General features: G+C 43.8%; 1 protein-coding gene across 2 annotated transcripts in view; it reads right to left on the bottom strand.

Annotated features, from left to right (window-relative positions):
• Positions 1–14,325, bottom strand: part of PRRC1 (proline rich coiled-coil 1) — a 189,750-nt gene that overhangs the window by 149,892 nt on the left and 25,533 nt on the right. Inside the window, exon 2 of one of the 2 annotated variants that reach the window (XM_078675604.1) lies at positions 1,211–1,394. In XM_078675604.1, coding sequence (XP_078531730.1) covers positions 1,211–1,301 — 91 coding nt within the window. In that variant the 5' untranslated portion in view covers positions 1,302–1,394. The remainder of the gene's footprint in view (positions 1–1,210; positions 1,395–14,325) is intronic. The other variant, XM_078675603.1, reaches the window with a different exon arrangement.

Here is a 14,325-nt window from a genome sequence, read left to right as displayed (position 1 = left end):
CGCCCAACCAAAGATGGCCGCCAACTACAGCCACCCGGGACCCGGTAAACTTAGCCCCGAGGACGGCCAAGCCCCACCAGGGAAGCGGGGATGACTGAAGAAAGTGCTACCGTGTCAGGAAGAATAATGTCAGCCCCAAGGTGTGCAAAACTGGCTTGAGGGGGGGGGGGGACGGACACAAGGGAAATTCTGTCACAACCGCAATCAATATTAAAAGAATTACAAGTTTAAAAAGCGCGACCGCTCGGGAGCAGCCTTTAGTGTCTGTGTGCAGCCTTTAGTGTCTGTGTGAGGTAATCTTAAAATAAACAATCACAGACTAAAGTGGCTTCCTTAATCTTAAACTAATATACGTTGTAGGTTTTTTTCTCTAAAGCTTTGTTTACGGGGCTGATCGAGTAATGTACTCTACATTGTTCTTATCACAATATAATTACTCTTCCTGCTAGACCAACACATCAACACAATCCAGTAACTCACCGTTTGATTAAGGGCTACCTGTATATTTAGCTAGGGCACTGTTTGCAGAAAGAATCAAGTAGTAATCCCTCCATTGCGGATATCTCAATATCCTGAATATTCCTGCTACATACCAGCTGCATAGTAACCCGGTTACTCCCTATTAAGATCTACTTCTATACCGCTGTGTGACTGCCTGTGATGGGGACCAGAAAAAAACATGAACCTCTCAAAGAATGGCTAAAAGACAACTAGTCATTGACAGTTACACTCTTAGCACCAATGGCAATCTCAATGGTAGCTCAGGAACACAGCTGGAGCTGTATAGATGTGAAACACTAACGTTTAGACACCTGCTTACAACTGCCTCTCCCTGATATTGGGAATTTCTGAAGATCACGTGAAGAAGTGATTGATAACATCACATGGGATTACTATTTCATGTATCTTGGGGAGGTTCTCTTTAATTAGTATGGATGTTAGGGAGCCTTTCCAGATTTGAACCATATTTTGGGATCAACAAGGGTGATGAACGGTACGCTATCTTTGTCCCGTGAAAGCTGAGAAGAGGGATGCTTCCTTACACCAAAGAAAACCATACTTAATTCTTCAACTAGTTGCCGTTTGAGACTGTCAATTGAAATGATTTAGGGATAGCGACAGAGAACAAGCGCAAATTAGAAGACGTTTATACGTGCAACACATTCAACAGCATGGTACTATAGCATCCACGTAATGAGATAACACATACCTGGTGGTAAGGGTGTGGCAGTAGATACCACAGCAGTAGTTGGAGGTGGCGTGCTGGGGGGAGTCGCCTCTATTCCACTCTCTTCCATCATTTTTTATTACTGTGCTTTCTGGAATGACAATAAACCCTTTGGTGAAGTTGCAGATAGAGTTAATCTGAAAAACTAAACTCGACGAAAGTAAGTCTGGATTTGTATTTGGGTATATATGGTTACAGCCAATTGGTACACAAAATCCCCCCCCCCCAAAAAAAGGATACATTGGATCATATTCCATAACCAGGCTTTGTGTTGAAAGGGGGGGGGGGGTATCTGTAGTATATCTCAATTGGATAAGCGCAGTGAATGATTACAACTTTTGTTGCCCATTTAAAAAAGCATTGGCAAATCCAATAGGTCTCGCCTATGCAAGTGCTATTAGCTTTGCAATATGTTTTAGCAATGTTGTACTCCAGAGGGGCTGCTGTTCAGCATGGCTAAAAGTTAGTAGGGTAAAGGAGAATGGTGAGGAGTGTCAAAGTGGAGTAGGGTGGAGTGTTATGGAGGAGGGTGGCATAGCGTAGCGTGGGGTACAGTATCGTTGAGTGACATGGAGAGGAGTCAAGTGGATTGTCATGGAGTCGCGAACAGTGCTGTGCAGTGTTGTGGGAGGAGTAAGGTGTTGTACAGTTGAAGGGTGTAGAGTTGAGTGGCGTCGAGTGGGTCACAGTGTCGGAGTTGAGTACAGTGTCGTAAAGTTGAGTGCTGTGAAATGGTGTAGAGTGGAGTGGCAGAGGGTGTTCATAGAGTGGAGTACAGTTTTGTACATTAGATCATCACAGATTTTAGTAGTGGGTCATAGAATAGAGTGGAGTAAAGTGGCATAGAGAGTTGCGTACAGAATTGTAGAGTGGAGTCATAGAATGGCATAGAGTGGAATACAGTGCTGTAGAGTGGACAAGTCTGTCAGTGGAGCAGAGTTTAATGGAGTAAAGCATCATAGAGTGGAGCATCTTGGGAGTATTGTGGAGTGCAGTATCATGGAGTGCAGTACTGTGGAGTAGAGTGGCCTAGAAAGAAGTGGCATAAAGTACAGTGGTGCAGAGTCAGGGATGTGGAACTCCTATAGGTTGACGCCCAGGACATAACATCTGGGGTCAAGGGCAACACGTTTTCATGTGTATTTTGGCTTTGAGGCAAGTAGGCCCAACCCCCTGCAGCACAAACCCTTTGGCTGCCAGTTTGCAGTACCACATTATGGATCAGGAAAGGGCACGGTCTGCAGTTAAGGTCATATTTGTGACCATGTGTTAATGCTGTTCAAACTTGTATTTATGGTTCATTCATTTAAAGCCTTTATTTATTTGGGTGAGCGCTCCAAGTAAATGTTGCAAGCTCAGACTGTACTACTGATAGTGATTCCAGTATAAACACTTATACACATGAGGCTATGTATAATGCTCCCAGAATGCTCTTTGATTAGATTCAAAATATTTTCAGAAGCTTGAAAGCAAAATTGATGATTCTTTGCTTTAAAAATAAAATGTTCATAAAAAACCGACAGTAGCAAAATAAATAAAATCGCTAAACTAATGTAAAATGTCAGGTACTATTTGTTTGCAGCATCATTTAGTGAAATGTGTTGATGCATGCTAGAATTTCCCAAAAATATTCATTATGGACAATAAGTGTAACCAGTTTTAATAAGATTATGGGAAACAAACAAACAAGCATTGGCAAAGCCAATATGTCTGAAATCGGTGGTCAGCTTTTTAGTTTTGTCGCTGTGTGACTTGTTTTGGCATGGTTTTTGTAAAACCTTATATGTGTGGGAGCTACCGGGCCCTCACCATAATAACAAACATTGGCAAAAGCAAAAAAAAATGTTGGTCTCAAAAAGCACGCACTGTAAAAGTAGTTACTGGCACTGAACACAACTAACAAAATACAACTGTAAAAGAGGGTCTATAGGGGAAACAAGTTTAGAGACCTATTAAGTATCCTATCCCCCAATCCAACTGTAACACAAACACAAGGGATACTGTAGGTCTATAGTTAGCTCAATATTGTATGCCAATTGTAAAATGGAGCTTGCATGGACTAGTGTCTGATCAAACTGTGGAAGGATAGAATAAAGATAAAGTGTGAGAACAGAACAGAAATACTCCCATCAGCCCACCGCTTGGCGGAATATCGTCATCTGGGATTTTTTGTAAACAGACTGGTATCCGTTTGGGTCTCTCATCTGGTGGTATTGTGAGGAGACCTACCAACAGATCCTCCAGTGACAAAGAAAATATATGAATAACATGGCTAGATGGGAGAGGCTGCAGTGAAACAACGGTGGAAAGAAAAAGTGAAATAAAATTACCTAATGTGATGCCAAGACAAAATACTTTATTAGGGGGGTCATCACAGGGGTAATATTAAAAGCAACAGTATAAGAATAGTGTTAGAACAAATATCACTATCAATCAGATGGAGCTGGTCGACATGTTTCAGCCTAACAAGGCTTTCTTCAGGACCTATGATTTGTAATACTACTGCAACAAACACTATACAAGTTAACAATCACTTGATAGAAAGACCACAATTGTTGTGGATGCCTACCATGTACCTTCTAGTAGGTCAATAGATTCTCACCCAAAAGTTTTTGGGGGAGGGCCTCACCTCGCCTGGCGCTCGCTCAGGTCTAAAAGAGGCCCCGCTCTGTCCGTCGGTACCTCGGGCTTTAACTGAGCCGAGGGGGAGTTAAAGTCCGAGGTACCGACGCATCCACAACAATTGTGGTCTTTCTATCAAGTGATTGTTAACTTGTATAGTGTTTGTTGCAGTAGTATTACAAATCATAGGTCCTGAAGAAAGCCTTGTTAGGCTGAAACATGTCGACCAGCTCCATCTGATTGATAGTGATATTTGTTCTAACACTATTCTTATACTGTTGCTTTTAATATTACCCTTGTGATGACCCCCCTAATAAAGTAGTTTGTCTTGGCATCACATTAGGTAATTTTATTTCACTTTTTCTTTCCACCGTTGTTTCACTGCAACCTCTCCCATCTAGCCATGTTATTCATATATTTTCTTTGTCACTGGAGGATCTGTTGGTAGGTCTCCTCACAATACCACCAGATGAGAGACCCAAACGGATACCAGTCTGTTTACAAAAAATCCCCAGATGACGATATTCCGCCAAGCGGTGGGCTGATGGGAGTATTTCTGTTCTGTTCTCACACTTTATCTTTATTCTATCCTTCCACAGTTTGATCAGACACTAGTCCATGCAAGCTCCATTTTACGATTGGCATACAATATTGAGCTAACTATAGACCTACAGTATCCCTTGTGTTTGTGTTACTGAACACAACTACTCTGTGTGCCGATATGCTCCTTGTGAAAGAGCAGAATGCTGTCACTCACAGTGAAGCCAGCCAATACAGAAAGAGAGACATAATTTTAACAAACACAAAAGATCATGGTTAATGCCAGACCAACTTAGGGGCCCAATTATTGAAGAAAAACTCAGAAGTGCAGAAGTGCCCCCATGGTATATGTCCTTGCATTAAGTGCAGCAATACAGCTTTAATGAATTCACAAGAATTTACAGAAGTAGGGCACGAAATAGTACTCCTAGAAAATAATTGTGAACTGCATTTTAGCATGCGCAAATATGCATGAGTAGATTTGCTCAAGCAAAAATCTGAGTGTTTGCAAGTTCACTTTTCCTCCAACCACTTTTTGCCCCAACCCTGGAAGAAGTTTTATGTCTGTCATTGTCAGGAGTATATTTCCAACATTTGTCAGTATGGGGAAAAGATTAGAGAAGAGTTGTTGAAAATCCTTAAAATATGCAAGTTAGTAGGTTTGCACCGACTCAAAAGGGTATTCCAGCTCTGGAACTATTGCTTACCACAACCTTCATCCCCAGTATGTAGATCTGCGGAAACGTGGCAACATAAGGGGATTGCTACTATTCAAACACTACTATGGTACGTGCCCTGGCATAATCAGAGCGGCTATATCAGAGCTCTCATACAAGGAGATTGCTGCCATAATTTGTCACAGCACTACATGGCCCCAAATGGACAAGTGTAGTATGTTACAGGACAAGTAGATTTATAAAGCAACGTGCCCCATGGACAAGTATATATTTTATTAAATTCCACACCCCTGAGAGTAGATTGGCATAGAGTGCATTGGTTTTGAGTGAAGTGGTGAAGAGTGCATTGGTGTAGAGTGCAGTGATGCAGAGTAGTGTATAATGCAGTGGAACAGAGTAGTGCAGAGTAGATTGCAGTGGCGTAGAGTGCAATGGCATGGAGTAGAGTGGTGCAGAGTAGAGTGCAAAGGGGTTGAGTAGAATGGCAAAGCGTGAAGTGGCATAGAGTGCAGTCATGAAGAGTAGAATGTCAGAGTGCAGGACCGTAGAGTGGTGCAGAGTCGTAAAGTGATGACTTAGAGTAGAGTTGTGCAGAGTAGAACAGAATGGCGTATAGTGCAGTGACGGAAAGCTTAGTGGTGTAGAGTGACATAGCATGCAGTGAAGTAGTGTGCAGTGGTGTACAGCAAAATGTTGTAGAGTACAGTGGCGTAGAGTACAGTGGTGTAAAGTAGTTTGCGTAGGTGCCGTGGCGCATGGTAGATTAGTTTTGAGTAAAGTGGTGTACAGTGCATTGGCATAAAGTGAAGTGGCGTAGAGTAAATTGTTCCAGACTACAGTGGAGTGATGCAGAGCAGGATTGAGCGGAGTGGTATAGAGTAGTGGCTTAGAGTGAATTGGCGTTGAGAGCAGTGTTGCAGAGTAGAGTGCTGTTGAGTGGCCTAGACTGGAATGATGTAGAGTGCAGTGGTTCACAGTAGAATAGAGTGGCGTGGAGTGCATTGGTGTAGAGTGGTGCAGATTAGAGGAAAGTGGCAGAAAGAAGAATGGCAGAGAGGAGAGTGCGGTAAGTGTGCAGTGACCGTGTGCAGTTCTGCGGAGTGTGCAGTGCTGCAGAATAGAGTGTTGTAGAAATGCAGTGGTGTAGAGTAAAGTGGATTATGGTGCATTGGCGTAGAGTGCAATGGTGTGGAGTAATGTAGAATGCAATGGTGTGGAGTGCAATAGAGTGGCGTAGACTGCAGAGGCAGTGGTGTAGAGTGTCGTAGAGTGCAGTGGAGTATAGTGGCATAAGGTAGAAAGGTAGAGAGTGCAGGGTTGCAGAGTATACTGTAGTAGAGTGCAGTAGTGTATAGTAGAGTGGTATGGAGTTTATTGGCGTAGAGTGCAGTAGTGCAGAGTAGAGTGGCATAGAGAGCAGTGGCATTGAATGCAGAAGTACAGCGTAGAATAGAGTGGCATAGTGGCATAGAGTGATTTGGTGGGGAGTAAACTGGGGTTGTGCAGTGGCATAGAGTAGGGTGGCCTAGAGTAGAGTAGCGCGTATACTAGAATGACGCTGGTTCAATAAATGCTTATTGAAAACGCCACCATTGTTTATTCTGTGTATCTCTCGGAGACCAAGTAAGCCTGAGGGACTGAGCAAAAAGTAGTGCACTGTTTCCACGATCCCTGAAAGATCAAGGGTTGTCATGTTCAATAGTTGCTAGAAACTATTTGCTACTTGGTAAGGTTAGGGAGCTTATGGTGGCACTGCGAGCTAGCTGGTCTAAAGGCCAACATATCCTTTGGGGGTGTCTGGAATCAGTCTGGACACCAATCCCTTAGTTTATGTTGTCTAAAACGTGCGGATCCTATGTATTATTAGGAACAACACGACAGCATGTTGGAGAGTAGAGTGGGGTAACATGGAGTATGCATGGTATGGAAGTGTACTGCCATTACAGACTATACATCTTCCATTCAAATGAACATTACATTTGCACTCACATATGGCTTTACTGATAAAGTATACAGCACAAACGATAATGCGCAGAAATGAATTTACCCAAAGTATTGATTTCCTCATCAGGACAGTTCATTTACAGACATTTACATTTTTTTGCGTGCTAGAAAAAAAATTAGAACATTTGTGCAGCCTTCTTCAAGCAAGCCTCCATTAGGCAGCATCAGTGACACATAAATCCTCTAACTTTGAAGTCAGAGAAAGAAAATGTGTCCTAAGCGAAGCACAAGTTTGCGGGATAGACTGTGGTGGTCTGTATCGAAGACCAAATATCTCTATATGCAGAAAACATACTACTTTATTTAGAACACAGTCAATTATCAGTTCCTAGAATTTTAATGTATATGTGGACGCTTTCAGCTTAAGGGTGAACTGGCACAAATCGGTGCTAGTATCGCCTGGACAACAGACTGGCTCTTTGGGGAACAGGAAAACTCCACTATATGTCTAAGACTTTTGCATTTGACTAAAAAGGGACACCTAGTAACAACTTGTAGAATTGCAGCTTAGTGAAAGAATGTCAGTCCTTTCGCATCTAGCTCGATAAGGACACTTATGGTTGTGAGAGTCGGAGGGGCACAGTGTGCAGACTCTACTTTAGCACCAACAGATATTTTACCAGTCACTAAGACAGCCACATAATGGTGGTTCCTGTCCCTGAAGCGAAAGACCTAGTGGGTGGAAGAATGGATGCTCTCAGTTTCCGTGCTCCTAGGATTCATGCCCTGGGAAAGGATTGGCATCTCGACTCCAGGGGATATAGTGGCTGTCTCCCATATTAAATCGTTTGCTGAACTAGGCACAGAAGTTAACCGTCACAAATACAAAAGTCTTGAAATTCTTACATGAAGCTGTAGTTCCACTAGTCATTACTAGGTATCCCTATAGAAGTCAGATGCAAGGCATTTAATGAGTTTCATGAAGCTGCAGTTCCATTTGTTGTTAAGTGAGCTCCAGCTCAATAGCTTCAAAGGACCTGCACCAGCTGAGGGGGTCTGGATTCAGTATTCACATTTACATACACACTTTTGCTGAATAATTAGTACTTGTTTTCCATAGGATTAAATATTTGCCAAAGATAGTTCATAATAATGAGTTAAAATTACAGGTTTCAATATATTTCTTGGATTATTTTAGTAAAAGAGTGATCATACACTACAGGTTATAGGACCTTTTATTCACTGGTTAGTACAAGTACATCTAGATAGCATATTAAGGCTGTTTGTGTTTCGGTGGGCACATGATTGGTCTTGGAGTTGAGAGGAGTGTTATCTGCATAGTGATAGTGTTCATACAACACTCCAATAGAGGAGATGTAGTTCAACAAGTAGTTAGAGTGCAGTTAGAGTGCTCTCTCAAGTCAGGTACAATTGTTTGAAAATGGCAATCACAAACTTGTGGAGGTGTGGCTTCAACCTAAAAATGTACATATACAAGCTAGCTCAGCCGCGGCCCGTGCAGGTAAGAGCAGTGGGTAATTTTCCCTTGTGGTCGTCTATCGAAATACCCCAGCCACCTGGCCCCATCTCCTCACCGCTCTTAGCTGCACGGGCCGCGGCTGCACTAGCTACTGTAATACCTTGTTCTCGTTTTCAGTAGGATAAGTAAATCGACCAAAGCTAGTATATAGTGAAGAATGAACATGATAATTTGCAATAAATGTCTTACAATAAATGTCTTGAGAGTTATGAAAATAGTTGATGCAACCCTACCATACACAGGGCCTATCAATGATTGGGAAGTGCAAGTGTCTACCAATTTCTATTTTTGGGGGACAATTTTTTGGGTGTATGTGTACATGGGAAAAATGCAGTCACTCAAAGTGAAAGCATTGCATTTCTGGAGTAAGCTGGTCGTTTGAGCTATAACTTCTGCGGGGGTGAAAGGGAGTATAATTTAAGTGACCTATCAACAGAACAATGGTTAAAAAGTGTTGATTGGGAGCCCTTATATATGTATTTTTTTCTGATACTTATGGAAAACATGAGGTTGGCAAGACAGACAAAGCTGCCTTTAGGCCAAACATAGAAATTCGGATGTTCCACCCTAATTTCACCTACCCAATGTTTAGGAGCAAGCTTGACTTCTGCAAAGGCGCAGATGACCTCTTGTTGTCTGCCTTTGCTCTTGTAAACAAAGTTGTCAACTTAGCAATCACTACACACTCACTATTTTGCTCGCATGCTCACTTCCTCATCACACCATAAGGGAGATGGCTATGCATTTAGCACAGAGCTACAAGTTTCTAACTTTTTTATTCAGTGCACTTCCATGGCTCTTCATCTTCACAGTACTCTCAGAATCTGACCAGCTATGTTAGTAAATAAAAGATACACTCAGCAAACCTTTACTTCTACCCAAAGTCACTTTGTTGGCCATCAGAAGCTTGGTCCTTTCAACTACTTTTCTCTCTACAATGAAAGTTCATCCTTAGACCTTACATCTCCAGAATGGAGGACCAACACAGAAAACGTCCACCTCCCGAGCATCTGTAAGGTTTGTAATGTATTTTATATGTTGCAATCTGTATCTGTCATGAAATGAATCACCAACTGCTCTCATGTAATCACTCTGTTGTCTATGACCTAAAATACAACTGCTGTTATCATGTAAAGTATTTTGGTAGATATTCCTTATCCGCAAATGAATACACTAAATGAAAGAACAAAAAGAAACAGAAATAAGGCACAATGAGGCAAAAATATACATACATTGGTAGGCAAAGACATAGGACGAAAAAAAAGACGAACGACAATGGAAAAAGCTAAAAGTGAGAGGCCCATATGAGAAAATTATCTGCTAGGATTTCCCTGTAAGAGGCTAATCTTCGATTTACAAAGACAATGCACCATTTTTCACATATTTGTCAATGAATAAATTGCTTCACATTTGGAGGAGTAAATAGGATTAATGAGTAAATATTAATGCCGATTGGTGTTTCATAACCGGATCACTGTGTGAATTGGTACTTTCTGAAAAGAAGCCATTTCAGAATTCAAACAGTGGTATCATGGTGGCATTAGATGCTAGGAAAGTAACCTGCTAATTAAATAATCACCCGTTTATAGATTCCACAAAGCCCCACAATCTCAAGCAAGATCATTATGCATATGTTCTGCGGTTCGGATTGTTTTTCCTCTACAAGCAATGTGACTGTGGTAAAGGCAACTGAGTCACTGGGGACCATTCTGCTCAAGAGCACTCAAACTTCTAGCAATAACACAAGTGTAACCCTCAAAAACATTTCTCATCCCACCTTGGGAGCTACTACATCGTTCACTCTTTAATTCCATATAAAATGAAGTGGTGCACCCAGTGTCACATTCCTTATATGTTTACAACGTGACGATTCCCTGCATTAATTACTCCCCCGGAGAGTCTGATTATCAACCCATCACTGCTGAGAACGCAGGTCCCACAACTCCTGGCCAGACAAATTCTTGCAGGAGGGAATGAGCAGGGATTCTTCTCATCTTACTGCAAAGCTGCAAAAAAGTATTGGTGACTCACACAGTCTTAAGAGAGTAGGTGTTAAGAGACAGTTGTACTTCAATTCTCGGAAACTCCTAACCACACACATCCATGATTAAAGTGGCTTTCAGGGCCAGACTTTGCCACTTTAAAGATTTGGGATTTCCTAAAAGGAAATCTGCAAACATTTGGGTCAATGGCAAATACAGTCTTAACGTTTTTATGGCTTAGATTTCTTTACTAGTTCAAAAACTGAAAACACAAGCAAGGCAAGGCCTGTAACCAACAGGCATCAGAGCATGAGAATATGCGATTTCCCCACAACACTCTCATCCCCACCCGAACCCTGGACCGGATAGCACATAAACAATAAAATATATAATGCTGCTGCAAGACTAGCTAGATCAAGAATAAGACTCTCTTAAGCGGTGTCACGAAGAGACCCGGACAGGCGGAGGAGTCGCAAATATTTGTGACAAGTGAGTTTGTGGAAGTGGGACGTTAGTAATTTCAAGAAGGGGCTCCATGGCTTGGTGAATGTGACACCTTAGTTTGCTAAAGTGAGGGTTTTTTCGTTCCATCCCCAGTATGTACCAGATTCAATGTCCCCATCCCTGATATGTTGGAATATGCCCTTTGCCCCAGTGCGTCAGGTTTGGAAGCCCTAGACTTCCCTCAAGAGGAGAAAAGGAGTTCTATCAATAAGATCCTTGCGAAGGAGAGGTCGTTTTCGGCCCAGACGAAGCAGATGAGATCCTATTGGAGGGATCATAACGTTCTAGGGGAAGGCTCAGACAGAAGGACATAGTACAGGAACAAAACTGGAGGCAGAATAGTCATCTTCACAGCTGCAACCCTTCCAAGCCAAGAGAGGGAGTAGGGTCGCTACTGGCATAGGTTACACCTGATCTGTCAGGTCATATTGCGATAATTGAGGGCTACCGTTGCCGACATCGTGGGTGTAATATGGAGCCCAAGATAAGGAATAGACGTAGATGCACATTGAAGGGGTAAGGCCTGTCTTAGTGCTTCCATCCTACATGGCTGGAGGGTCAGGTTGAGGCCCGTGATGTATGGATGTTCATTTTAAACCCAGCTGCCTGACCAAGTGCAGTCAGCTCATCAAGAAAAACAGGCAAGGAGATAGACTGCACCTCAAGAGTTGCTCGACGTAGTCTGCATAAAGGCTGATGGTGTGGCGTTCCCCTCCAAACAGGATCCCTCGTAACTTGGGGGCAGTTCAAACCCTTTGTGACATGCACTCCATTTAGAGAGCAAACAGCAGGGGCAACAAAGGGCACCCCTGCCGAGTACCCCTGCCAATGATATGTGGGGCGGAAAAGTGGCCATTGACCCGAACCACTGTGGTAAGTCGGTCATAACTGGAGGATCCACCCCCTGAAGCGATCCCCGAGACCAAAGTGCTTCAGAGGGGCTGTGAGATATGGCCAATGGATCCTGTCAAACACCTTCTCAACATCTATGGCCAATAGCATCCGCTCCTGATCAAATCATTAGGCTTTATCAATAAGGTGGAGGGTCCATCTTGTATTGTTGCTGCATTGCCGTTGTGGCATGATTTCAGCCTTATCCGGAGCTATAAGGCCCAGTAGTAGGGGACTGAGACGGTCAACATTCAAGAGAGAAATAGGCCTATATGAGGAGCAGTGTGTTTTATCCTTCCCCAGCCTGGGGACTACCACGATAGACGCCATTGACATGGAAGAGGGAAGAGATTAAGAGGTCCCTATCGCGTTAAACAATCTAGTGAGGAGGGGGTGCCAAGATCTGGCAGACGGTCTTGCCGGAAAGCAGTCATGTCCAGGTGATTCGGAGGATTTTTGACAGGCTATGCAAGAGACAACCTCCTCGATGCGGGTGGGGCGATCCAATTCAGCCGCCTGTTCTGGCATCAGTGCTGATGTGTGGGCTTCCCGTAGATACACAGTTGCGGCATCCGCTGGGAGGTCCTGTGCTGTGTAAAGATCCTGATTACATTTGCGGAAGGTCTCCACTGTGTGTGGGTCGTCCCTCCATCCCCGGCCCATAAGAGACAATCACTACCTGTACCCTGGACTCCTGATGCTGGATAAGCAGTCGATTAGCCAGGCAACGCCAACACTTATCGTCCCCGACATAAAAATCGGTGACAAAGGCGAAGAGCCGCATATTCTGCCCTATCCACGTCAATTCCTGCTAATCTGGCCCGTCCTTTATGAATACATTCAAGTTCCAAAACTTGGAAAGAGGCGCGCCCTCGTTTCCCGACTAAGCTTTCCGCGGCCGAGATGGCAATGAACTCCCCTCTAACTACAACCTTAAATGCATCACACAGGGTTGTGACAGTGACATCACAGCTGTCATTGATAGCCAATCAGGAATCGTCCTAGAAATTTGATCAACGTTCTCAGGGTGTTGTAACAATTTGTCACGGAGATGCCAAGTCCTAGAGAATGGGCCAGATCACGAAACCAATAGGGCGAGAATCACAGCCGAATGATCAGACAGAGAACAAGGTTCGATACTCACTCTTTGAATAAAAGAGGTGAATTTGGGCTAGCCAAGAAAGTAGTACAGTCTGGCATAGGTTTTGTATGTGAAGGAGTAAAACGTGTAATCTCGGAATTGTGAATGAGCAGATCTCCAAATGTCAACCACGCCCACATCCTTCAGCGACCCCACTCCCTCAGGGGAAAGAGCTCCGGATTGGCCATGGTTTCTGCACCAATCTGTCCATCCTGTTGTTAAATACTAGGTTTAGATCTCCACCTATCAAGACAAGGCTATCCTGGGAGCCCAACACATCTGCCACCGCACCTTCGAGAAAAGGCTCCTGTGCCTCATTGGAGGAGTATAGGGTAACCACAGTGACAAGTCTAGAACTCACCATCAGTGAATATGCTAGCAGCCTACCCTTTATTTCAGCCTGTTTGGGACCCACTTTCCCTGAATATGGCTAATGACCAAAATCACCACCTCAGCTGCTTTATTAGGGAGTGTAGAGAAGTACTGGTGGGGGAAGGCCTTAGAGCGGAGCCTGTGCTTGTCTTTAGTGAGGAGATGAGTCCCCTGCAATAATCATGTGTGTGTCCCAGAACGTTCCAAATAGAAGAGACTGAGCTCCTCTTCAAAGAGTGATTTAGGACTTTGGCATGGAGGGTGGGTTGGCATGGAGGGTGGGAATCACTAATTGGTCAGACACTGGACCTCGCTGTGTAGACATCTAAAAGAGCCCCCCCCCCCCCACCCCATATCCACACCATCATCCTGAGGGGTACACAGGCATGGGAGTATAAGAGAGTCTTGGGCTGAAGCAACAGGGAAAAGGGTTCATAAAAGCAGGTGCATCAAAAAGTAACAAACTGCCCTATCGCCTAGAATGAACGATAAAAGAAAAACAATATAAACTTCATTAGAGTCCATGAAGTTCAGCCCCATGGTATGTTCACTAAAACAGGGGTGTCAATGGGCAGGGCCAGAGCCCCCCCCACCTCCGGCCCAGAGAAGATAAGTGGAGAAGAGAAGAAGAAAAAAGAAAAAAAAAAGAGGGGCCGGTCAGCAGAAAATGGAGCAAGTTCGTAGAGCCTCATGTTGACACTGGTCCCGTCGGGTTCCCGGCCAGTGAAACCAGGACAGCTTGCTGCTCCTTAGCTATGGTCTGTGGGTCAGGGCGAAGTTTGGTAGGGGAAGATCCTGCGCCTCTCCGGTCACACGTCCTCCGCTTGTCCCAGTCGTAGCCCCCACCTTGAGAGCCGTCCTTGAGACCCAGTAAGCGGCGCGCC

The sequence above is a fragment of the Lissotriton helveticus genome, chromosome 2_1, assembly GCF_964261635.1.
Source record: "Lissotriton helveticus chromosome 2_1, aLisHel1.1, whole genome shotgun sequence".
NCBI lineage: Eukaryota > Metazoa > Chordata > Amphibia > Caudata > Salamandridae > Lissotriton > Lissotriton helveticus.
The sequence above is the reverse complement of the archived record's forward strand: the minus strand, read 5'-3'. Positions and strand labels throughout refer to the sequence as shown.